The 26,828-nt window shown below is 43.2% G+C and overlaps 1 protein-coding gene and 1 pseudogene across 1 annotated transcript in view; both read right to left on the bottom strand.

Annotated features, from left to right (window-relative positions):
* Positions 1–508: 508 nt before the first annotated feature.
* Positions 509–1,296, bottom strand: LOC147460649 (uncharacterized; annotated as a pseudogene).
* Positions 1,297–2,428: 1,132 nt separating this feature from the next.
* The window catches only part of LOC147460648 (protein CASP), a 58,565-nt gene continuing 34,165 nt past the window's right edge, over positions 2,429–26,828 (bottom strand). The window contains exons 4-18 of the mRNA XM_086508333.1: positions 20,567–20,716; positions 20,298–20,386; positions 20,018–20,222; positions 19,874–19,932; positions 19,408–19,570; positions 19,102–19,194; positions 18,785–18,913; positions 18,586–18,705; positions 18,406–18,486; positions 4,021–4,122; positions 3,794–3,937; positions 3,623–3,724; positions 3,469–3,548; positions 2,954–3,046; positions 2,429–2,858 (exon numbers count right to left, since the gene is read on the bottom strand). Of these exons, the coding sequence (XP_086364459.1) occupies positions 2,780–2,858; positions 2,954–3,046; positions 3,469–3,548; positions 3,623–3,724; positions 3,794–3,937; positions 4,021–4,122; positions 18,406–18,486; positions 18,586–18,705; positions 18,785–18,913; positions 19,102–19,194; positions 19,408–19,570; positions 19,874–19,932; positions 20,018–20,222; positions 20,298–20,386; positions 20,567–20,716 (1,689 nt within the window). The 3' untranslated portion in view covers positions 2,429–2,779. The remainder of the gene's footprint in view (positions 2,859–2,953; positions 3,047–3,468; positions 3,549–3,622; positions 3,725–3,793; positions 3,938–4,020; positions 4,123–18,405; positions 18,487–18,585; positions 18,706–18,784; positions 18,914–19,101; positions 19,195–19,407; positions 19,571–19,873; positions 19,933–20,017; positions 20,223–20,297; positions 20,387–20,566; positions 20,717–26,828) is intronic.

Here is a 26,828-nt window from a genome sequence, read left to right as displayed (position 1 = left end):
AAGACTGTATGAGAGTTGCCCGTTCGGGCATTAAAGTCTTCTAGGAGGATGATATCACCATCCCTAGAAAAATCTCATATATCATCATCTAGTATAGAGAAAGGTGACTGTCCTCTTGATGCAGCATATACTGATGTACCGGGGGGGAAGTAACTTATGGCAATGTATAGAAATCGGCCTGTGTCATCTCTCAACCTCATCCACATGTATCTAGCATGATCATCTCTCCGTACAATATGTAGTAGTGGCTGTAACTCCTCCCTAAATAGCACTGCTACTCCTCTAGAACCTCTACTCCCATGCTCATATGTCGCGACTGTCCTGGGGGCTGTCTCCCATCTGTATCCCACCACATGTGGCATAAGCTGTCCGAGGACTTGATTCGTCTCTCAGTAGAAAACAATGTCCCTGTCTCTGAAACTGTCCTCAAAGGCACCAACGTCCAACCTCATAGAGCCATTACAATTCCAAGTAGCCATCTTCAGTGTGGTTCCATAGTCTCACACCATCATGTAGAGCGCCGCTCTATAATCACCACCCACCCGACCATCTCTGTGAAAGGCCATCTTTCCCTTCTCCCTTGCCGCCGTAATCTCTGGCATTACCTCTCTCATATGCACAAGCTGTGAGAGAGTGAGATCGTCACCGAGAAAAATACCCGTCTTCTTGAGAGTAGGCCTCTTTCTCAAGAATTCCTTCTTCTCTTCCAAGGAGGGGAAGCGTAGTATGAGAGCTCTCCCTTTCGAAGATTCTCCCGGGCCATCACTCTTCTTGCCCACTCTCCATGCCTTTATGTGTGAAGGTTTGTCCACCCCCATCATGGATGTGAGGCTTGTGACCTCTTTTTCCACATTGTTTACGTCTTTGAGACCGGTTACCCTCACAGGTAGAGCCCGCATTCTCCTTTGTTCCTCTTCGAGGGTCATGTTAATAAGAGTGGGTGTACAAGGAGCTTCCTTACCTTTCCCTTTTTTGGCAACCTCAATCCATTTTTCGGCCTCCTCTACTTTCTTTTGTGTTGCGGAGATGACTGTGGCCCATGACTTCTTCTCCTCACTTTCCTTGATAACCCGTATTTCTTCTCTCATGGTATTCAATTCTTCTATCATGGATATCTGAATTTCGCCTTCTTCCAACTGTCCACTTTTTGCTTGTAGATTTCAGATGATGGAATCTTGGATGACCACCTTCTCCTTGAGCGAAGCGATCCTCCTACACATGCCATTTTTTTCTTCGGTCCATCTTTGAAGAATAGTGCTCCTCTCCTTCCTCCACTCTTAAGCTTCGGTTCTCCATTCTCTCATTTCCTTCTCTATTGTTGACATCCTTTTCCCTGTCCGCATGAAAGAGGCTTTGTGGGCGACCGCGGCGATGGATGCGTCTTCTTACACATGGGAAAAGCCGTTGGCACTTCAACGCTTTCCATGATTTTGAGAGAGAGAGAGAGAGAGCGAGAGAGAGAGTCTAAAACACCGAAAAAATGTAAGAAACCCTAAGAAACGCTTGTGAAACTTTAAATAACTGCAAAACACAAATTTGAAACCCTAAAAAAAAACCAAAAACAATGGTGAAACCCTAAAAAACAGTAAGAAATGGTGACGAAACTCTAAAACATAGCAAAAAACAGTGACAACCCTTAAAAACAGCAAAAAAAATAGTGACAAAACCCTAAAAACAACCAAAAGACAATTTCGAAATTCTAAAACCAACAAAGAAGTGACAAAACCCTAAAAACAATGAGACCCATGTGTGTGTGTGTGTGTGAGAGAGAGAGAGAGAGAGAGAGAGAGGCCAACAAAAGCCCAAGACTGAAGTGGCCCATTCAATGTGTTTAAAAGCTATATTTTTGCAAAAGTGGAATACAAACAATCAGGCATCTTAAGGTACCCATACTATTCTTGTAAGACCATAGAACTAGTGCCTACTTAAGACGAAGCATTGTTTATACTCAATTCTAGATAACCACACACATTTATTTCTTGTGCTCTGGCCACCACATGGACTCTATGTTGTCTCATGTGCAGCTGTCACACGAGGAGCCATTCATCCATGTGGTTACTTCTTTGGCAAATTCAAACCGGCCAGTTCTTAACAACCATTTAACAAGCACTTGGGACTCTCCACATTCTCCAATTGTAAGGCTCAAGAATGTGTCCATTTTCTTCCCAATCTCATGATACTGACCATCTGAGAGGTCTCCTACCCAATACCAAGGACTATGCTACAGTCATTGCCAACGAGCCTTTGCATCTTTATCATGTCACGGTCTCTTCGATTGCATGCTTCAAAATACAGTGCTAGTGTAATAGGTGTACTTTACATGGTGTGCTTCACTTTGATACCCATTATCGAAAAAAAAAAGAGACCACTCCACAAAGACCCAAAACCCAAGTAGATCAACATGTTGGATACTACAATGTTTGCAAAATTGGGGACAAGAAAAAAAGCACCTTAAGGTACTGATGAAAGAAACTGTTACAGAGATCTCGATAAGATTATCTTCCATATCTTCCTTACAAGTATACACTGTTCAATGTTTCTTCCAACAAATTTGAAGAACACATCTCAAAATTAGCACCGGCTTTGTCTTTGTATAGTGCACAAATCAAGAAGCTAATTCTTGTGTATCATCCACAGGGGACAATGAATTTGTTGCAGCTTGAACATGTACAGGATGTTGCAGCAGCTTTTGGGTCGAAAGACCCATTACTCTTTCACTAAGTGGTTATGCAGCGAAATGGACATATACAAGGAGACAAACAGACAGAATGTTAAAATATCACAACAAGGGTAGAGGGATGGTTTCCGTGCCATTTGTGTACGTAGCCACATTTTGCGGCACACTTTGGTTACCAATTCTGCACATAAATGTGGATCATTAGAAACAGATTTTCTTGTATCACACTGCCTAGATTTTGCCAACGTACAAAAAGCACAAAATTGAGTTACTTACACATGGAAACTCAGTGCAGACATACGATACAAGCTGGTGAATACCAGAAGGTGAAGACCTATAGAGTAAAAGAAAATAAAGGTCCGCGCGTACCTGAAGACAGTAAATCAAAAGACATCATCAGTCTTCATATGCAAGCGAACGCATGCAATGCCCTTATAGGCTAATAATGGCCAATAGCTCTGTTCTCAACCTCGAATGGCTATAAAGCAGCCACTTTTTGACAAATGAGAGATAAGGCCAACTGCAAGAAATTACTGGTAATATATACATAAAAGCTCAGACAGCTACCATGCATGTATACATTTATACACACGCATAGAGAGATTCACCCACTATGAAAGAGGAAGCTAAAATTGCAAGCTTTCATACAATCAGTACTTCCATCATGCAGACAACATACTACAATATTATTTGGTGCCATTGTATAGGTAGGTATTGATTCATGCTTCCCTTAGATGCACAGCACATGCGAGAGCACAGAAAGAGGAGTTTGAGAGGGGGTGGGGCGTTACTTGTTTCCCAGAAGAAAGCGACCACTTGTTAAGGTGATCTTGTCCCTTAGACCTAGCTCTTTGTATCTCCTCTCCTTCTCCTGCACACATTGAATTACAGGTATGAGCCTTATAGCTGACAGTCACGACATGGACCATCCAAACTACTTGTTACCTTCTTCGAAAAAGCTGTAAAAGGATTGATGTCTTCCTCATAAATTTTTCTGTATTTTGTCTCAACGTCTGAGCTAAATCCAGCTTCTAGATCTTCGGGACGCTGCAATCAGTTGATGATAAGGAAACGAATACCAACACCTTGAGAGTGCAGTATCAAAACAATAGAAACCTTCTTTGGCCCTCTTGGAAATGGTCGGTCTTGTGTGTAATCCTGAACGTATCGAATCTTTTCATAGAGCTTCACATTATCCATCTTGCATTTCTCCAGCTCCGCTCCAAGGGACTTGTTCTTTTCTTGCAAAAGCCTCAGTTCCTACAGTCAAAGAAGCAATTGAATTCTTGCCATCATGCTAATGAATCTTTCAGCATCTTGCATTACCCTGGTTTCAGCCGTACCTCCTCAGTTTCTCTCAAACGTTGCCGAAACCTATCCCTTTGGCTGCAGATAACTTGAAGCATTGAGTTCTGTTCATCATCATCCTTTCCTTTCACTGCATGCTGTCCAAAAACATGTTACAATTGAACATTTTACAATCTTTCAGCTTTAGGCTCTTGCACTCAAAGGATATATACACCTCTCTCTTTCTCTCTCTCATTTTTTTTGGTGGAAAGATCATCTCTAATAATCTGAGTACAGTAGAACCTTGGAGATGCTAGAAATAGCCTATCTTGCAGGATGTACAGGGCTGAAAAAAACCAGGGGTGGATATGCAAGAGTCCACCAAAGTGCAACTCCTCAAGGTGGGGCATGAGAGGAGTGCAGGATGAACCATTGTGGTGGGGAGTAATTGTTAAAGTTATGGGAACTTAAGTGAACCGCCCAATGTGATCCCAATATTTATTTTGGCTTTTAGGTATTTATTTCACTTATTTGTCAAAGTCTGGGTAGGGCTATTTATTGAGGGGGGTATATATGCAATCCATTGCCCCCATTATATTTGTATCAATTCATCGCCAAGCTTGGTTGGTTCAGCAGGGGATCATGGCCCTGTACACGACAATTGTGGGTCAGGTCCGCACTCCCGAGGGGGTGTCTGACCTTTTTCACTCCACTATTGGGTGAAACAAGGTTGTCCACTGTCCCCTACTTTATTTGGTATGTATGTGGATGAGGTTTCAGATTATATTGGGAGGGGAGGCAACAAAGGAGCACAATTAGCAGGGACTTGGATCTCATTGCTACTATATGCAGATGATAATGTGTTGATCTCAGATTCACTAGAGGGAATACGGAGACATTGGATACATTGCACACATTCGAGAGTGATAGCGGCTTATCGGTGAACCTTGGCAAGACCAAGGTTATGGTGTTCAACACCACACACCAGTGGGTCAGGCGATCTGCACCTACCTTTGCATATGGTCAGGAGACGGTGGAGTATACAGATGCATACACTTGGCTGGTAGTACTGATGGATGGAAGTGCATGGAGAGGCCTCTGGTCTCTATGATTTCTCAGATGATTAGGGCCAAGGCCTCTGTACCACATAAGACTATCCGTGCAAAGCTCGCTGCTCCCCCACTGGTCATCGAGACACTTACCAGATCCGTTTCTTTCATACACAGTATCTGGGATCTCCCTAGAGACAGATATGCCCATCTAGCTTTGGAGTCTTCTCGACAGCTTGCCTCATAGGGAGACACCTCTTGTTGGTATGTACAGATGACAGCTTGGTTCAAGCTGCATGGTTTTGACATGGATGGATTACCCCCTTTCCGGTATTCGCTGGACGCACCCTCCTTGTCTCACACGAACCGAGATCACTCAGCTCATCAAACAGGTCTTGATTCAGTTAGACACTAGGAGGACATGGATACAACCTCTGCGTGTGCTTGGCATGAAGATGGCTTTCTACAGAGAGCATCTCCTTGAGCTTATAGAGGATGGTTTTGTGGCCAGACTCGCCTACATGGAGACTCATCTATCCCATGGATTACGGTGTGTTATTGGACAGATGCGCACATCATCACATCAATTAGAGATCGAGGCTGGCAGATTTAGAGGAGTACCAACAGAGGCCAGGATTTGTCAATTATGCCATATAGAGCCAGAGAGACAGTTACATCACATGTCACTCCCAGTCTACTATGAGATACGAGGTCGTTTCCACTGCCTATTCAGAGAGGGTTTTGGACCACGCCAAAGTTATGAGATATCAGGATCAGAGATGCCTTGGGCTTATTGGAGTTGCGTAGACATAGGGAGAGCCCCTTGAGGAGACCAAACAATAGGAGACACTCATAGAGGGAGATCATTAATTTCTTCAGACAACATACGCGACATTCAGGTGAGCAAGCATCACATTAGACTTCAGAGTCCACCTGTACCAGGGGTACACCGACTGACAGGGCCACTGAGCTTGGGAGATCCAGACCCCACGATTGCGAGGGTCATCGAGACATCGGTGGCGGTTGCATCAGAGGGTCCGGACTATTCTGGCAAGACATGGGAGACGCCCAATCAGAGTACTCACTGAGGAGGACATTGATGAGCTTCACCAGCGATCGATGCTGGATATCATAGGATCCTGATTCTAGCATCTCAGCCTTTCATTTCATTTCATTTCACTTTAGCTCAGTTCAGTTTCAGTTTTCAGTCTTTTACACAAACATTGTATCAGATTCACCATTTGTAAACTCTTTTGTCTCATAGGTCACTTTGGCCTTTTGAAGAACAGGAGTGGTAGGAACTATGCCTACAATAACACCCTTCATGGAGGAGCTGGCGAGAAGCGTCAAGAGGAAAGAAGCCTCAAGGCGTACATGTGGCCACTGGCAAGGACCAGCGCTTTGAAACACAAGAGCATGGAAACTGCGTGGTGTAGAAGAGACAACACATCGGTATTTTTTCCTCTATAGCAGCTAAATCTCCATCTGTGTTTTCTTTGGTGGCGTTTTGATATGCTGCAGATATAAGAGCCATTGTTGAGACCTGTGTTTTGAAACGCCGATGGGCCTGGCCTATTGTTGGGCAGTTCTTTGCAAGCATTTTGAAACACTAGGAATCCGAATGGGCATTTAATGGCAGCGTCTTGGACCGCAGGGCCTTGTGACAACAAACTCTCCTTGCTCAAGCTTGAGCATCTTGAAATGCAGCCACCAAAGGAAAAGTTTTTCTCCTTGCGTTTTACAATGCGAAGCACACGAAAGCTCTTGGCTGCAATTTACAGCTGCATTTTGTTATGCCTAGGCAAGAACTGAGTTGGCGGTCTTGGACTTGCAATGGCATTTTGAAAGGCATGGACTTGAGAGGGCCTTAGAGCAACGTTTTTGGCCATAAAGGCAAAGGTGAGAAGTTTTTCCTGTAATCACTTCCGGCAAGGGATCAGACGGAAACACAGAGATATCTGCAAACTACACACTTAGTACACTTTTAGTACTTCAAAACAATTTGAGAGAGAGAGAGAGAGAGAGAGAGAGAGAGAGACGACACGACACGACACGGCAGAATTATGAGCCAAGACACATTGGCCCCAAAGATTGGCGTCCCTTTCGGTATTTCTTTATTATTGCTTCAAGATGGTACAACTTTGACTTTGATGGCATCTTGATCTTTGACTTTTCCCATAGCTTTGCATGGTTCATTGGATGCATCTAACGGTGTGAGCGGGATGGAAACACACACAACGCCTCTATAATCACCCGAAACACTCTTGGGATGATACTCACACACACACACACACACACGGGGGCACCACTTGGCTTACACAACCCAACTAGCCGAGACAAGGAACACACCGATGGAGTGAGAGAGAGACTATTCATTTGCCCACTCAACACAGAGACACACACACACCCCCCCAAAAAACTCAGCTCAAAAGAGGAAGATTTCTGATGATTAGATACAAATGAGCTTGGGCCAACACCAATGAGGGAAATAGCTCGCACAATATGGATGAAATATGCCAGATACAATCACAAATTGAAGACAGACTTCACTCACAGGAGAAACTTACACAGCCAAAACAGTAGCAAAAAGTGAAGAATTTGACAAAATGGACAGCGTCATTGCGTCCAGAACAGCCAAAAACCCCAGTCTCCAATATCAAAGTGCTCAAATCCGACCTCGGATGAACAGTTTATGGCCAAAACAAGCTCTAAAAACAGCAAAAACTCAGTTGCGGTTGTTCCTCCTCCTCTCCACGTTTTGCTCTTCTCTCCACGTTTTGCTAGTCTTTTTCTCAGGTTTTTCAGTGTCCACACTTTTACTTTATCCCTTGGGCACCTTTGGCCTTTTGATCGACCTCAAATGGACCCCGAACAGGCCAAAAAATGGCCACGTAGTGCATTTTTGTCACCCTTCTACATCCATCCGTATACCTGGCACTCAACTTTTTCCAATAATGCATCCCCCAATCACGTGAAGTGGCCCCCAAATATAGTTCATGACCTTTTCCATGACTCATCACAAGAAAACACCCACGTTGTGTCCGTACTTCTCCACGTGCAAGTATTGACCCCATTCGATCTCCTGACGCCACTAGATGCCATCTGACGCACCTGCTTACCTCATGTCGTCGGCCTGCTGATAGCTTCCTCGAGAAGTTTAACGTGCTACCAACTCATTATTATAAAAAAACAAACTGGTACTGGTGGTAATGAAAATCGATGTACTATGTACACGCTGTCCTACCTGTACACATGTGGGCCCCACATAACCACCAGACTCTGGAAAATGGGCAATTCTTTATTTGATGCACCATGCATGTGTATGTACATATTCGCAATCACTTCTTCCAAAAAACTCCTGACATAATTTGCCCACCCCTAGTCTGCTAGATCATTCATGATCAGCAACAACAAAAAGAGATATGAGACTCGCCGCATCACACGTCTCCTCATCCCTCACATACATTACTTGTTTTGCAGACAACTCATCTTGCTCCACCATCATCAATCTAGCATGATACAATTTAAGACGCAATCCATTTACCCTTGACTTATGTAGAATCCAATCTAGGTTAGCCAACTGATATGTACCATTCGGAAAACACTCCACTACCTTGAAAGGGCCTTCCCACTTAATTTGAAACTTCTTTTGGAATGTCTTGTCCAGCTTACTGTTGTAGCGCAAAACCAAGTCATGTTTCTTGATACCCTTACTTTTGACCTTTTCATTTATCTTTTCTAAAGCCTTATTTTGCATCTGCTTATAATGTTCCAATGCACTTATCCTATCCAGCTGAACCTCTTGTAATTGTAAGAGCCTCTCTTTGAATGCATCACTGGACCGCCCAAGCAACTTTTCTAACATCTTGACTGCAAGCAACTCTACTTCCACAGGCAATAGTGCTTCCTTTCCATAAACCAAATGAAATGGAGTAAACCTTGTATTTGTCTTTACTAAAGTACGGTAAGCCCATAATGCAGTAGGTAATTCCAAATCCCAATTCTTTCCTTGGTGCTCTGTCACTTTCGAGAGAATTTGTACCAACTCACCCATAGTTACCGGGGAACGCCCCCTAGCCCCCGTTCCGGCGTTCCAGGGGGGTAGTTCCCTTCCCGAACGTTCCGAAACGTCCCCAAACGTTTGACGTTCCGGGTGGCCAGTGCAAACCAGAACGGCCGTTCCGGAACGTTCCGAATGCCCCCAAAACGTTCCGGAATGCCCCTGAACGGCCAACGACTACAAACAAATTTGGCAAAAATTGAAAAAATTGAAGTAAATGTTTGGGCTTCTTTTTGAAGTGTGCAAGGCCTCAAGGACTCATAAAATGCACCCCCCTCTCCCTTTCTCTCCACAAGCTAATCCTCAAGGCTCAAGCTCTCCCCCTCTCACACTCTCAAGATCTCTCCCTCTCAAGACTCACTCTCTCAAGGCTCAAGGCTTTAAGCCTTCAAGCTCTCTTCCTCTCCCTCCCACTCTCTCAAATCTCTCCATCTCCCTCTCTCTCTCTCTCTCTCTCTCTCTCTCTCACATCATCTCGTCATAGCAAGATTGAATGGTCTTCAAAACGAGTTTTTTGTGAGTATTAGAGTCAAAGCACTCTAATACTCCTTGTATTTAAACACAAGAAGCTAAAAAATGCACTATTTGGGTGTTTTTTATACCTCCCGTTCCGCGCCGTTCCCGTTCCGAACCCCTAGCCGTTCCCCCGTTCCGCGGGGATCCCGTCGCCGTTCCCGTTCCGCGTTCCGGGTAACTATGAACTCACCATTGAATCTTTCATTTAAGCCATTACATTGCGGGTAATAAGGAGTGGTATGCTGGTGCCTAATCTTCATCTTCGCGCATAAAAAGTCTAATAGTTTAGCTCTAAATCCTGGCCCCTTGTCTGAAAGTAGCTCTAGTGGCACCCCAAACTTGCAACATATTTCATCGTACATAATTTTGCCACATCCTTTGCAGTGATTTGTTTTACTGCTATAGCCTCTGCCCATCTAGAGAGATAGTCCACTGCGGTCAAGATATAGCTTTTGCCCCTGCTTGTGATAGGTAACGGGCCTACTGCATCGATCCCCCACTTTTCAAACACATCAAATGCCATAATGGTTTTTAACACTCTTCCCAAATGCTTGACACCTATTGCAAGACCTATACCAATGGTGAACATCCTTGTGCAAACTAGGCCATACATACCCCTCTTGCAAGATCTTATGCAAGGTAATCTTTAGAGCAAAATGTCCGCCACAAGCGCCTTCATGATTCTCTTTCAACACTCTATAAAGCTCCTCCCGCCAAGGTACACGTCTCAACACGAGATCAGCCCCTTTTATGTACAAGACATCACCAATCAATTTGTACCTGGATGCTCTACGCACAAAACCATACTTCTTAGACTTCTGAATGTCCTTCGAAATGATTCCTGTTGGCAAAAACTCCTCGAGTCAAACTTTCCCGGCCATGATAAAGAGGTAAATTGGTCCTCAACCCAAATAGCTCCCCAATCATGCTTTAACAAGCCTTTAATTTTGAAACACTTTTCCTTCAATGAGGTATTCTTGCTCTTCCACACACCCAACACTTGCTTCACAACTAACAAGGGATCACCTTTTATGCTCAACCTTCTAATCCCATGCTTCAAACAAATGTATAATCCGGCTTCCAAAGTAACATATTCAGCCTCATTGTTACTATGCGCATCCAATTTGAACCCTCTCTTGCATACTAGCTTCCCCTCTGGATCATAAAGTGCTATACCCCATAAAGCCGCATCATGGCTCTTTCTATATGAGCCATCAAAGAACAACGCATGTGCATTGCTGATCTATGGCACTTCTTCAACTACCCTTCTCACCACCTCTTCCTTAACAAGGAGGGGATTCTCTTTGTAAGTCAACAAATCAGCTAGGGTAGCTCTTGTACAGTCTTCCACTAAAATAGAGAACTCAAACTCTAACAACTCAATTTCCCATTCCTTGACCACATTTGATATGTTAGTGCCATTAATTAACTGTGGCAAAAAGGCATAACTCGTTAAGAAAACAAAAGGTCGTGGTAGCAAGTAATGACGAAATCGTCAACAAGTAAATATTACACTGGCCATCACTAGCTCTACTTCCGAGAATTTTCTCTCTGCTACCAACTTCACTTGGCTTGCACAATACACTGGCCTCATATAATGGCTGCCCTTCCCCCTTTTGCAATAGCATGGCTCCAATGGATTTACATAAAACGGTTGCTCCCAATCAGGAGCCTGCATGGGTGACAACCCCCCTAACACCTCTTTCACCCCTTGAAACACTTCTTTACACTTGTCATCCCATTGCAATGGATCATGCTTTGCCGATTGTTGTAATGGATAAAGGAGATGTGAAGACAATGGAATAAACCGCGCCGTGTACTTCACTTTGTGTATAAAGGTTGCCAATTGCTTTTGTACTCGTAGGTGATGGAAGAAGAATATTAGACTTAACCTTGTCTGGATCAGCCTCAATGCCATTTTCTGACACCATATGGCACTCCACCCTTGGTTGTGCTAGATGACATTTCTTTGGATTTAGTTGTTCTTCACATTCATCATATCGAGCCAATACCATCTGCAGCTTCTCATGGTGTTCATCCCTACTGCTGTAGACACAAAAGTTGTCCATAAAAGCTTTAACACAACTACCAATGAATGGTTCCAATATCCAATTTGCTCTCTCTTGATAGAAGGATGGTCCATTTGACAACCCAAATGGCAATACCGTGTAGCAATAACAACCACATGGTGTAATAAAAGTTGTCTTTGTTCGGTCTTTAAGAGCAATCTTCATTTGAAAATAGCCTGAAAAACCATCACACACTGTACCTGTCATAACCTGCCACTGAATCCAAGATCTGATCGATGAATGGAAGAGGATATCAGTTCTTCTTAGTGGCTGCATTTAAGGGTTTAAAATCTACACAAATTCTCTACTTCCCATCCTTCTTTGGGCTCACTACTATTGGACTCACCCATTCTGTTGTCTTCACTGGGACTATGAACCCTTCCTTCAATAACTTGTCCACCTCTTCCCGCAAAGCTTCCATTAGCTCTTGACCCATCCTTCTTAGCCTTTGCCGCACTGGCTTAGCACCTTCTTTCAGCTCTATATGCATCTCTTCTTCTTTGAACCCTCTAATCTCTTCATATGAAGTAATGAACAAATCAAGAAAACTAGCTAGCATGTGCAAATATATCTCCTTCTCCATAGCTGAGAGGTCTCCATTGATCATTTGTGTCATCAATTCTTGCTTCTTTGACCATTTAACCTTGGTTTGCATCAGCCCTTCAATCACTTCATGAGGCCCTTCACTTTCATCTTCAATCTCATTTGCAAATGCAACTAAACCAGACTCCTGGATTTCTGTGTCCATCAAAAGAAATGCAACATCAACATCCTCATCACTGCTGGTAGTACTATCATTGTCCTCATCAGTCATTGTAGAATAGTCTTCATCACTAGACTCATCCTCATCTTCATAAAGCTCTTTCAATACTTTCCTTGTGTCCATATTATATAGCTTCTTGGCACCTGTCTTTCCATAGAGGCTAATCATACCACGTCGCCAATCTTAAAGAGCATCCGTTTGCGGTGATAGGCCGAAGAGAAATTTAGCCTTGTTCATAGATTCTCAAAGAGACCTTTCTAGAAATTACTGGTCATTCTAGGATCTCTATCTGACACTATGGACATTGGCAAGCCATGGTACTTAAAGATTTGAGATATAAAGAGGGTTGCCATTTGATGGGCTTTGATAGTCTTCTTGACAAGTATAAAATGAGCTTGTTTACTAAACCTGTCTACTATCGTCCATATTCCCATATTCCCATGGATAGACTTAGGAAATCCAAAGATAAAATCCTAGGATCTCTATCTGACACTATGGACATTGGCAAGCCATGGTACTTAAAGATTTGAGATATAAAGAGGGTTGCCATTTGATGGGCTTTGATAGTCTTCTTGACAAGTATAAAATGAGCTTGTTTACTAAACCTGTCTACTATCGTCCATATTCCCATATTCCCATGGATAGACTTAGGAAATCCAAAGATAAAATCCATGGATATGCTATTCCTGGGTTTTTCTTCACCTCTTGGCTGATTTGCAAACCTCCCTTGACCTCGATTATTCCCCACATTACCTAGCATGTTTACACTGAGATTCTTCATTAAATCTACCACTTGCCTCATGTCTTGCCTTAGCTCATCATTTTGCATTGCTGTAGTGACCACTGCTGGCATAACCTGAGGAGTAACAGAAATCACTGGTTCATGATGAACCCCTGACATGCGACCTTGCAAAGAATCCATAGGCTGAAACTAAGACCTCCTGGGCAAAGACTCTACTCCTAGCTGACTCATTCTTCTCAGCTTCCACTCTTTGTTCCTCGCTACCTCTAGTGCATCTTCATATGTCCTAGGCTTCTTTAGCTCCACTCTCCAACGTATATTCTCCCAAAGACCAGCCAAGAACCTGTCCTTTCTTTATCATATCAGGTGGGGGTACCTGTGGTGCTAAGGCCTTGCACATCCTCTCCCATGCCATTGAAAACTTACGTATGTACGCAACAATTTGCTGACGTGTCAAAGCCTAAAGAATGGAGCCAACTTACAAATGTGGCCGAGGGACCTAAACCCTAAGAAGAACAAGTAACAGAAGAAGTCCTACCAACTTATGGGGACCCTGTTCGATGGGGCCCTAAGTGACATAAAGGAAGAAAATAAAGCAAGATCCGGACACACGCAAAAACTGATGACGTGGCAGATTTTCGAAAATTGCACTGACATGATGACGTGGCAGGCTGTACGGATTTCCGTAAATTACGATGACAGCTTTTGGCATTGCTTTTTGGGCCAGAAGCTTTTGAGTTTTAAAGGCTTTTTACTGTAACTGCTTTTCAGGCCAAGGGCCTTTAAATATGAGGCTAGGGCTCATTCTCTGGCATGCTTCCTGCAGAAGGTGCAAAGTCTGGAGTACCGCTTGTACTGTGTTAATGCAATATAAAGAAATACCGAAAGGGGCGCCAAGGTTTGGGGCCAATACTCTCTGGGGTGGAATTCTGTCACTCCGAGTCGTGTGTCGTCTCTCTCTTTAAGTTCAGTTGTTATTAAAGTGCCAAAAAGTTTGTTCAGTCTGCTCTTTTCTATTGGCACGTCGTGCCCGTTTTGTGACAAGCTCACCTTCCCTTTGCACCAAACCCTGTACTTCTTGCCACACTTTATCAGGATCTTCTGTCTTCACAAAATCCACTTCCAATCCATGCCTTAGATTGTTCCAACTTAATCTCACAACTTAATCTCACAGGTGGATCCGCCGTACGCAACTCCTCTTCATATGCTTTGGACCAAACTCATGCATCACTCTTCAAACAAATTTGAGAAGACGTAACATCTGTGCACGATTGTGAATCTGAATGCTAATGCAGGCAATCTCCATCTTTCCCAAAAAGTCTTCCACATCTTCATCACTTCTTCCATGAAACTCCGGATAAGAGAAAGCCATGGCTACCCAAGTTTTAATGCGTTGAGAACCCCTTCTAACACAGGTGTAAGAACCCAAACTTTTTACTGACTCAATCCCCAGAAACTTCAATGAAGCTCATCTTTAGATAAGGACAAACACATGCACATCAAATGAGTTTTCATAGTTAATCATCGGAATTATAACAGGCAAAGGGGATTCCAGTATTTCTCTTAATCTTCTTGGCCCAAACATAAAGACTATGCGCTGCTGGAAAAAAATCTTCTTGGACAAATGAACATTTATCTGGATTCTTTGTGTTAAATAAAAAGGAGCGAATTGAGGTCCGTTTTGATCATCCATTAAAGCCAACCATATAGCTACCAAGAAGGCACACTTGACTTATCCTCTGATTTTGCCAAAATTTCAGCAACATAACAACATAAATGGCTCAAAAGACAAAAAAAGCAGCCATCTCAAAATACCAGATACAATCACAAATCGGAGCAGAGACTTCGCTCACAGGAGAAACTTACACAGCCAAAAGAGCAAGAAAAAGTGAAGAATTTGACAAAATGGACAGCGCCATTGCGTCTGAAATGGCCAAAAACCCCAGTTTACAATATCAAAGTGTCTACAATATCAAAGTGCTCAAATCCGACCTCGGATAAGCAGTTTATGGCCAAAACAGGCTCCAAAAACAACAAAAACTCAGTTGCGGCTGCTCCTCCTCTTCTCAACAATGTCAAACTTTGTAAATAATTAAATTATTTACAAGAAAATAATTATCTAATTAGTTGTGTGCACATCAGAATAGAACTAGCAGTTCTAGGGCCTCAGGTGCGTCTAAATTTGGGCCAGAGCACCTCAGGGAGATTCTAGCAGAAAATACCTTGAAGCCCTAGTGATTGGGAATCGGGTCTTCGATGAAGGAGTAGATAGTAGCCTCAGATTTCAGGCTCAAAAAAATACGCGCGTCAATGTGAGCACAGGAATGAGATGGGGTCCTTAAAACAACAATAACCCTAAGAATTATTTTTACGGCCTTAGAATAAGTCAATTAAATTATTTTAAATGGTTTGTGTTGAACCAAATGGCCGGACAAGTGCGAATAGGTAATGCCAGAGCAATGTCGGTACGGCATTGTGTTGTGGAGCAGTTAACATTTCATTAGCAGCATCTGTGTGTGCAGTTGTGAGTTAATTTACACATTTCATTAATAGCCTAGGGACTTTTAAATGTGAAAGTTGAATGATTTTAAAGCTATTAAGTGTGCCACTTGGCACACTTATCAATGCAAAACTAGCTCTCTCACTCTCACCCTCTCTTCCTAGCACCCCCTCTTCCTGCTGGCTTGATAAGAGTACCCCCTCCCCCATTTCTTGCTGTTGGCAGTGCTCCTAACCCCCCCATTGTCAGTATGCTCTACACATTGGAGCCCTCCATGGAAGCTTGAGAGCAACCCCTTGCGACATATGTGGTGGTCTCGTGCTCTCATTGTCTAGAACAAGGGTTCTCATAGTCATAGCCAGCTTTTGGTGAAGTTTCATCGTGAGAAGTTGCAGCAGGCACTCTCTTCGTAGAGTGTGGTGGCTGTAGATTCTCTGTTTTCAACCCCTAATCATCTCTTTTAGGGTGAATTTCAGCAAAATACACATAGAATCTAGTTCTTCTCTACCTACAATACGCATACACAAAGTTTGGTGCGATTCCATCGCGAAAAAGGTTTCTATTTCGGCATTGGAAGGTACTCAGGTAACATTCTCAAGTTATATGCAGAAAATTACAGCAAGCATGTGTGCGTACATTTTGCGTGTTTCTCCCTTGTTTTTATTGCAGGAATGATTCTGCATAAAGGGACACAGTTAGCGGAAGGTAGACCCTCATTTTTGAGAGCTTTTGTTGAGTTTTGTGGAAGATAGACTCGTTTTCGAGGGCTTCCCAAAATCTCATAGCAGAGGGAAAATCCTCTCAGTATTCAGAGAGTAGCTTTCGCACTTTCTCAGTTAGAAGCAGAAAAGAAAGAATAGAGAACGGGCTATTGCCCCGTTCCTGTGCTTGTAAAGATTCTCCCTTAGTAATAAAGATAATCTCTTTATGGGAGGGGACTAGCCCATCTTCTGGTTCCCAATGAAGTGTCAAGCTTTCTCTCTCTCTCTCTCTCTCTCCAATTCTCTTGAGTATTTGAAGTATAATTAAAGATCAGTTTACGCTTCTATATTTTTGTGACAGACCCAATGCCCACACACAAGCATTCAAAAAGCAATGCGTAGCAAACTGCTGACGTGGCAACAACTGTACGGACTGCCACAAATTTGCGCTGACGTGGCACTGTACGGATTTTCGCAAAATGTGCTGACAATAGATGACGTGGCAAGACTGTATGGAATTCAGGTTTTGAACGTTTGCTTTTGGAGATCAGATGCTTTTAATGTGATGCTTTATCGAAAGGAGCGCCAAGGTTTGGGGCCAGTGCTCTCTTGGGGTGGAGGTCCGTCACTCCCCATCTCGTGTGTCGTGCATCTCTTTCAATTCAATTGTTTTGAAGCATCTAAAGCCTGTTCAGTCTGTTCTTTCCCGTCGGCACATGGTGCCCTCCCGTTACAGCTCCATCGTCCCATACACTATTGGCAATCCTCCTTGATTTTGAGAAGGCCTATGACAAAGTACATTGGAGTTTTCTTGAGGAATCCCTACTTCTCATGCTAGTGGCTCTTGAGTTTGACTCTTAAGACTTTAGGAATTCCATTATTCATGCCTTTTTGTATTGCGGCTTGTCCCTAAGTAGTCTCTTTATGGCATATGTCACCTTAAGTTTTATTATATTGCGGCTTGCCCCCTTTATGGTATATGTTACCTTTGCTCTTTTTGTGGCGCCTTGGCGGACTTGTTAAGAGAAAACTAAATTTTGCTCAATGTTATGGCTCAACTTTCAAGTCTTATCTCTTAACTTCTACTCTTGCAATTATTTGAGAGCTCTAATCTGTAATTGCATGTGTTATTGAGTATGAGCATTGTGACTCTTGTGTATGTACTCTGACTGTGGCACCGCGCATCACCACACGATGCAATCAACTCATAATAAGGTTGAATGGTCTTTAAATCGTGTTTTTGTGAGTATTAGTGACAAAGGACTCTAATACTACTTGTAATCAAACACATGACGCTAAAAATTGCATTTTTTGGGTGTTTTTTATGCCTCCCGTTCCACACCGTTCCCGTTCCAAACCCCTTGTTGTTTCCCTGTTCCGCGAGGAGGTTCGTCGCCATTCTCGTTTTGCATTATGGGTAACTTTGATATATATGTACATACATACATATATATATATATATATATATATATATGGCGAAAATGTGAGCGAAGCAAGTTTGAACGTGAGCAAAAGCTGAGCACTCTAATAGTGTATGGTACTCAGACTCTCTAACTTGCAATGTACATAATGTGCAGAGTTGAATGAGTCTTTTCTGTTGCCCCAGTGGCGTATCTTACATCGAGAAGAGTGAAAGCTAAGTCGAATGGCTGCAATAGTGTGTATCACCGAAAAAGGGATAGAGTCAATCATCTAAGGGTGAGTATGGTTTCCTCTTTAGGGTAGTGTCATGTATGAAGCAAGACCCACTGATTGCTCCCAAGCCGTAATACATTGGCATTGTAGAAAAGCTTCATTCACTTGGGATTCCATTGAGGCATCATGTAGCAAGTGTAACGCATCCCATCTCCCAAACCACTTCTTTATGTCTTGCATCCATCCCGAGCTCAAGATCTTGCTCTTATGTGCCTTTTGAATTTTTTTGCTTGGTTTCCATGCAATTGTAGGAAGTCAATGTGTGTGTGTGTGTGTGTGTGAGAGAGAGAGAGAGAGAGAGAGAGAGAGAGAGAGAGAGAGAGAGAGAGAGAGAGAGAGAATTAACCTTCGATATCTCTGAAGCTCCTAGCTCATTTAGAGCCCAATCATCTGCTTTATTTGCTCGTTTCTCCAATGAATTGTAACCCTGAGAGGAAAAGCCCAGCCAATCTGTTGTAACATGAAAAAAGTTGGCAAGAGAACACAATGGGTACAAAAAGGCTTTCAATTAACTTTACAAACATACAGTCAAAATATCCTCCTCTAGCTTTGTGATAAGCTCTTGTTGCTGACCAATCTTAGATTCTAGTTCCTTGACTTTCCCCTCAGAGGCCTCTGCAGCATTTACTTTCTCTGCCAATTGTACCTATGAAAATGCATAACAGCTCTAGAAAGGTGGCTAAAGGCATAGTAACTTCTGCATGAAAGAAACCACCAAAAAAAACCTTTAATTGTGTCAGCTCATGCTCCATTTTACGATTTTTGTCCAGCAATAAAGCTTCCAACTTGGTCATATCTTCCCCTGTTGTTGCCAACTCCCAATCCTCAGCCTCAATTGAATTATAGCCGACCGCCTAAACCAACCCAAGAACTTGTCAATGACACTCTTAACCCTTAAAAGGGATGTCCTCAAACATGTGCAAAGCTTGCTTCTGATCAAACGTGACCATCAAAATCGTACTCTTTTTGGTGTCTACAAATAAGCAGTGAGGCATCTTAAACATGAGAGGTTTTTAAAACATGATACTGACTAGAGGCGTACCTGCAAGATTTTCACTTGCTTACGCAGATCCTCTATTTGCTTCATGGTTGGCCGCTGCTCCAAGTTCTTTTGCAGTTCTTCAATTGCTAATACCTGCATATGAGAACATGCCATACAAGCAGCTGTTGAACACATCAGAAAGCTGAAAACTCAACAACCTGCCATATCATAGTCACAATGACCCAGATCTAGATTTTTAGTCACACCAACTCTCTTGACAAAAAAATGAACCGCTCCAGGAGCACTTACGGTCACAAGATGAAAATGATGAACACATTTCTTAATTGAGCACAAAATTTTGCACACCTTCTCATTGACTGATGCGTTCAATCTCTTCAATTCTGTAAGGTGCTGGTCCTGCTGTATTGACAACTGCATTTCTAGATTGTTCAGTTCAACATGCAGCTCTGAGATCTTTTTCTCCTTCTCTATCAAAGATACTTCCAGTGTACTAGTGCTGATTTCTTGTCTGGCATCAATACACAAGGCATAGATTTGTTGGTAAAGTTTTTAACCACCCACAATCCATACACAAAACATGCACACATAGACAAAAGCACGGTCAATTCTCCTATTTCCCAACCCTAACTTGTTCAAACACTCACACTCTCAACATTCACATTCACATTCACATACTCACATACGCACCATGTGTGTCGCATGTGTGCCTGTGCACACACATTGTGTGCGAGTGCGCACGTACACACACACACACACACACACACACACACACACACACACACACACACACACACACACACGTTTCTAATACCGTTCGAGAACATTAGTCTCTGGAGTGTGTGCAACTTGCAGCTGTGATCTCAACTGCTCCTGCAGGGTGAAACATTTATATAGGTTCAGGTTACTTCCGTTAAAACATAACAAGTGTGCACAAATGAAAGCTCTAGTAAAGCACCTTCTCCCTCTCAAGGCTCAGTAATCTCGTTTGGGCCCTCTCAACCTCATCTGTCAGCAAATTCAGCTCTGCCTGTTTTGCTGCTCGCTCTTCGTCAGATTGTGCTCGAAACTCAAACAACTGACTTTGACCATATTCATGAAGCCTCTGCATGTTTTGCACAGTCTCCTTAGCAGCTCGCAACTGGTCTTGCAAGGACTGCTCTCTGCAAAATAACATGAATAACCAACTGCTTGCACTCTTCGACATGATGCTGTAAAATTTTGAAAATTATACAAACCTTTCCTTCAAAACCTCCAGCATTTTTTGGTTCTCTTCAGCTAAAGTCCTTTGCTTCATTTCCACAATCTCTTTAACTTTCTCTTCCATCTAGAAGCAAATATAAGGTTGGTCTTAGTTAACGATTCCTACCTTCAGATTAAACTAAATAACATGATGGTCCACTGAAGGCTAATAAAGCATTTTGTCAGATGACACAAAATCCCTCTTATGTGATGGCTGACACTATAAACAACTCATATAGCATTAAGGCCTCTGAGCATTGCTTACCTGCTGTTCCAGTTGGCGATTACGTTCTTCCAGCCTCCTAATAGTTGCTTGCTGATTTCTAAGATGCGCAGCTTCTGTCCTATATTCTTCCAATTCATGCTTCATTTTACGGTTTTCTGACTCCAGTTCAGCAACTTTCGATGACAACTCCTGCATGCACAACCAGATATCAGACAGTGATTTACAAGTACTGCATATAGATCCTGTCAGATTAAGCTTAAGTAATGCAAATTGGGGGGAAGAAGTGCATAAATTGTCTAGTTAATGCGGAAACTTCAGTCAGAACCACATCAAAGATACAGATCTTATAACGCAGAAAGCCCAAGAGGCAAAGAACATTACAAAATCATAAGATAGCCTATCAAAATAACACTGCTAAATTTTTTTTCAAACATAAATTACAGTGTTAAAACATTTGGTTCCTGCTGCACTAAGCATTTAACAAAGGACAAAGATGGTCCAACGTCCATAGAATACCAAACCAGCTAATGTGAACAAACCTAATTTCATATGTTGCCACTGCAATCGACTTCTGGCCTAGTCAAACCAAAAGAATACTAGTACTTGTAACAAACTTGGATGCCCCAAGTCAAGATTCTACCACAACACAACAGAGATTCACTTTCAAACAGTCCACAAAAGACGACACGGCCGAGTGTAGTTCCGAGCCAAGAGGTATTGGCCTCAAAGACGGGCGTCCCTTTCGATCCCCTTTCGGTATTTCTTTTTATATTAATCTGTGTGCAACGTACAAGAGAGCCCGCGGGTACTCACTCTCAGACTCTGCGTCAAGATACTCTCTGGAGTGAGTCCCTAAGGACTTATTTATTCTTACAAGGGATACCCAAAAGCAGAACCCCAAAATCAGTTAAGTTTCAAAAGCAACTCAAACTCAAAAGCAAACTGCCCAAAAGCAGCCCAAATCAGCCAACGCAATTTCCGTACGCTGTCAGCGGAAATCACGGAAATCTGTAACAAACTGCTGACGTGTCGACCTATTGAAGAACGGAGCTATCGGTTGAGGGGCCTAAACCCTAAGAAGAACAAGCAACAGAAGAAGTGTCACCGAGTGATGACGTGGTTGCCCGAGAGCAGAAACCCTAACTGCTGAAACCCTAATTCTGGAAACCCTAACCCTAAAACCTGCAAACCCTAATTTCTGCCAGAAACCCTAACTGCTGAAACCCTAATTCTGGAAACCCTAACCCTAAAACCTGCAAACCTTAATTTCTGCTGCCAGAAACCCTAAAACTGCAGAAACCCTAACCCTAACCCTAATGACAGATTTCTGCGTTTTGCGACGCGGCAGGCTGTACGGATTTCCATGATTTACGCTGGCAGCTTTTTGGCTTTGCTTTTGAACCAGAAGCTTTTGAGTTTTAAAGGCTTTTTACTATAAATGCTTTTCAGGCCAAGGGCCTTTAAATATGAGGCTAGGGCTCATTCTCTGGCATGCTTCAGTACGAAGGTGCAGAGTCTGGAGTACCGGCTTGTACTGTGTTGATGCAATATAAAGAAATACCGAAAGGGGCGCCAAGGTTTGGGGCCAATACTCTCTGGGGTGGAATTCCGCCACGCCGTGTTGCGTGCCGTCTCTCTCTCTCTCCATTTCAGTTCAGTTGTTATTTGAAGTGCTTAAAGTTGTTCAGTCTGTTCTTTTCTATTGGCACGTGGTGCCCGCCTTGTGACAAAATCTGCACGCCGCTACGTCAGCATGTCAGCACGTTCTACGGCCGTCTGTACAGTGCCACGTCAGCCTATCGGCACATTCTCCGGGAATCTGCCACGTCAACAGTTGTGTTTGTGTGTGTGTCCGGGGGCCTGCCACGTCACCAGTTTGTGACAGTATTGCCAGCTGTGATTGGATTCGGAGTAGATTGAGTTAATGGCTGGTTTTGGGACCTTCTATATTCCTAGATGGTAGCTTTCTCCACAATAATAATCAATTCTTGCTTTCTGGTTGCATTATTCGTAGGTGGCATTTCAACACTCTAGAAGAGTTGAATATTGGTGCTATAGAGGCATGTGCTTAGTTTTTCCATAGGTGCAGTAACAACTATCCCGAAACTCAGCCATCCATAATGAGCAGATATTTCAGTTTACAGATTTAGGGCTGTAGCTGCTTGTTCATTCTCTGCTATGGCTCTGGCCCTTCAAAACTGTATAGAAAGAGTCGTGTCAAAGTTTAGGTGGGAGGGGTAGGGTATCTTGTGGGGCCATAAATAAATGCCTACATGCATGCGAGTCATAAATGTTCCCAAATTTCTCTCCTAATAAAAGTGCAAATCATAGAATCATGGGAGTCGATCCACGGCACACACAATGTGATCATTGTGCCGATGAACAACCATCTGAGAAGCACGACAAAACCTCTTCTATTCACAAAAGTAACTATTCCTAATCATATCTTGAAAGGTCATGGTTTGTCAATTTCATCCATTCTCTCTTTGTTGATCAAAGAAGGAAATGGCATGCTTTGCTTCTGAGTGACTACATAGATTGACTACCCTACCATACTCAATAAGTCGTCATGCCTTCCATTCGTTTTCCCTGGCAATGGTTACTGTATCTTCAAATGTTACAAGCCTCTTCAACTCCACTTTGAACATAAGGCTTTCTTTGAGGTTGGCGACAAAGTGATCCTTCTTCAACAAAGTGGGTGGAACCGACTCTTGCAAGGCCCTACACCATCGAATCCAAAGACGTGGAAATTCCATCAAATAATAGTCCACATTTTGATTGTCATGCTTAAGAATCTCATGCCATACCACATCCACATTCTCCAACAATCATGTATTGGTTCAAAAAACATGCTTCACCATATTGTAACCAAGAACTACAAGTCGATTGAGCTTGAGCTTGGGCTTCAAACGTTAGCAACAATTTCCTCGCTTCATCCTGTAAACTAGAGCCCAACAAGCGTAGCATAATCGCTAGATCCCACCAAGAAAGCATTAGCATCCTCTCAAGGGATTCCATGAAACTTTGTAATATCTTGAGCCATGGCTTAATCTCCAACTATCAAGCTGTGACGGTAGGTACCAAGAGTACTTGCCCTCCTCAATGGGAGATGGAGAATTGACAAGGAAAGTGAAACGTTGGGCATCTCTATAGCTAAGCCTCCTTGCCGTTTGGAAAAGACACTTTCTAAATTCAAAACCTCACCCAAATACACAAGAAGGTGTCCTTTCTCCGCACTCCATCCTCACCTTTTGGGAATTACAAGCACCTCCCAACCCCAAACACCCTGTGAGACGAATTGTAGAGCTTAAGCTTGGAGTTCAGAGCACACATGGCAACCAAGCCAACCAAGAGACTCACGAAATACACCATTTTCTCAAACAGCAAAACTTTTGACTCCCAAAAACATCCCAAAACTTCAACCTCTCTCATTGTAGCCTTGCCTCCAATGAGAAAGTATAACCGGCCTGTACAACGTAGAGGGCGGTACTATTTCAATTACCTGTTAACTTTACACAGAGCACTGAGAAGGGAAGAGAACACAGTTGCGTCCAGCGACTAGAATGTCACTGCGCACACGAGACCGACACCTTGTAGGCCCCAAAGACTGGCGCCCCTTTCGGTATTTCTTTATTCAAATTAAGGTAGACGATCGGACCACTTCGCACAAGCTTTCACAAAGCTGTCCAAACCTGGCGAGGGCTGAAAACACAGGTTTTTGACTTGATTTTTGCAACATAACGGTGCAAAAACCCCTGTAGGTCAAAAGCACCTGTCTAGGACGGATTCCCTCGCTATCTGGAAGCTTTCTGGTGAGCTGTCACAGAAATTCAGCAGGCTGTAATTCCCTGTTTTTCACTGCCGGGTGCCCATAAGCCTGTTCACGCATCCCAAGGCTCTCACGAGGCTCCCCCGGTGTTCCCTTGCAGTTTAGGTGCGAAACCCTAAACCTGCAGAAAAACACAGCAGGCTGTAATTCGCTGTTTCGGATCGTTTTTAGTGGAGCGAACACGCCTACGCGTGTCCCAAGGGCTCCCGCACACAATGGGACAGTTCCCTTGTGAATTGGACGAGTTTTCAAGCGAGAAAACTCTCCAAACTCGCAATCTTTCGCGATGGAACTGTGCGTACCTGTGGGGGATTACCAATTAGCTAATCCGGTTCCTGTTCAGAAGGCTCTTGCCTTGGCAAACGCGCATAAACCCCCAGAACTGTACATGTTCAACTGAGTAGCCCAACTAGTGGGGCATTACCATATATGCCAAAGGGGAGAGAGAGATGCACGAGAGCAAGTCATCGCGCTACATGAGACAGAGGAGAAGGCAAGCTTTCCATTAAAGCTGTAGACCTGCACCCACTACTCACACACAGACTGTAGGTCACTTGTGTTCAAAAATCAGCCTCCTCTCTCAAATTGGGCGCCCCCTCTTCATGCTGGAAGTGGCAAAACTGCCTGGAGCCGCCATGTGTCCAGTTTGCCCCTTTTGAGTTAATTCTCTAGTTCCCACTGACTTATAAAGTTATAAGTGACTTTCCGAGTGGCCCAGACTTCATTTGGCGCACACAAGCTTCCATACTCATCAAAATTCAGTGCTAACTGGCCCGACCAGTCCCAGACTGACCAACCCAGACTCCCGCTGTGAGAAACCTATTCGGCCGCAGCCGTTTCACACTGGCCATGCAATGTCCACTTGCACCTTTTCAAGGGTTCCGAGGAAAACAAGTAAAAATAAAATAAATAAAAATATCTAGTACTTATTTACGGAAGGCAACAAGAAAAATACACCTCCTGGTGACAGAAAGCCCTAGCTCCAGTTTGCCCTACAGAAAACCATAGCCTCTTCCCTCAAGACTCCATCAACACACATCCGAGAGAATTTCAACACTCTCATACACAACAATACACAATTTTGAAGAGTGGAAGCCCTAAATCACTCCCTCACACACCCAAAAGCAAGAAGGAAGAAAGGTGGGACTACACAAGAGCATCACCATCAAAGATGCTAACTTGTTCTTTGAAATGCACAAAAGTGCTGATGTTTGATTTAAGCCATGCCCCCCCCCCCCCCCTTCCTCCCTCACAACCATGGCACTATGATTGATATGGCATTTTTAGCCACTTTTGGCCAATGCTATATCATTTTCAAGCCATTTCATTACTATATTTTTGGTAGTTTACAACCCCAAAATGACATTTTTTTGAGCCAAAAATCTTGAAGGGGTGGGGAAACTTCCCAAATCAAGTTCAAAAGCATATTTCAGCTCCAAAGGCATATAATCCCTCGTGGACACAGTTCTCATGGCCAGTTTCCACTATCCACATATAGTCGTCTATGACCGCACATGAACTTTCTAGGCGATATGCCTACTTGGCCACATTGCGCTTCAGCTTTGTTTACATTAGAAAAACCTATTTTACATGTTTCAAAGCATTCCAAGGAAAAAGGCATCACGTCCAGGAAGCCAAACCCCAAAAAACATGTACATGGCTGATTGATCATTATTTTGCATTCCAAAAAGTGCTTGACAATGTGAATGGCTGATGCACTATCCTTTATCTTCCATTTCCACACAAATGGTCTTGCTTGTCAGTGTGTTTATGGCCATAAAAATTAGGATGCTTTTTTGTACTACCAAGAAGCAAGCCTCTGATGTAAATGGCTCACTATCCTTTCATCCTTTTTTGCCACACAAAATGGTCTTGCTCATCAGTGCAATCAGGTCCATATAATCGGTTTATTCATGGACACATGGATTACTACCAAGAAGCAACCTCATTTTAAGTTACAACACTCTTTCTCCTCTGCAGCTTTGAGGGTGATTTTTGGCACCTAATCAATCCTTGTCATCATATTCCCCACTTCCTCTTTTTCTCCAGTTTCTTTTGCTTCATCTTCCAGTTTTTGCTGGATTATTTAAGATGCTCTGCCTTCTCTTGCTCATGGTTAGGATTGGTGCATCTGCAATGCAGTTGTGAACTTGTGATGTGTGGGACCAGGATGCATGCATGTGAGAGGGAGTGTTTGGGCGTGTGATTTCTGTTTGGCCTTCTATTTTCTGAAACGTCCCTGCTCCTATTGCCTCTGTGGCCACTTGTGACTTCATAAAGGGGTGGTTCTTTGAGGCGCAGCAGGCTTTTGTTGTAGCCCAATAAAGGGACGACTCTTTTGAGGTGCAGCAGGTCTTTGTTGTAGCCCCACCTCCTCATAAGATCTCACCTGCAGTTAGGGTAAAGCCTTTTCAGAACTGCATATGATTTTCTTTGGCTGCTACTGCCACCCCCTTACCGTCTTTTTTATGT

Source organism: Adiantum capillus-veneris, chromosome 3, assembly GCF_014529385.1.
Source record: "Adiantum capillus-veneris isolate H3 chromosome 3, ASM1452938v2, whole genome shotgun sequence".
Classification (NCBI taxonomy): Eukaryota; Viridiplantae; Streptophyta; class Polypodiopsida; order Polypodiales; family Pteridaceae; genus Adiantum; species Adiantum capillus-veneris.
This window is presented reverse-complemented; position numbering and strand designations above follow the sequence as displayed.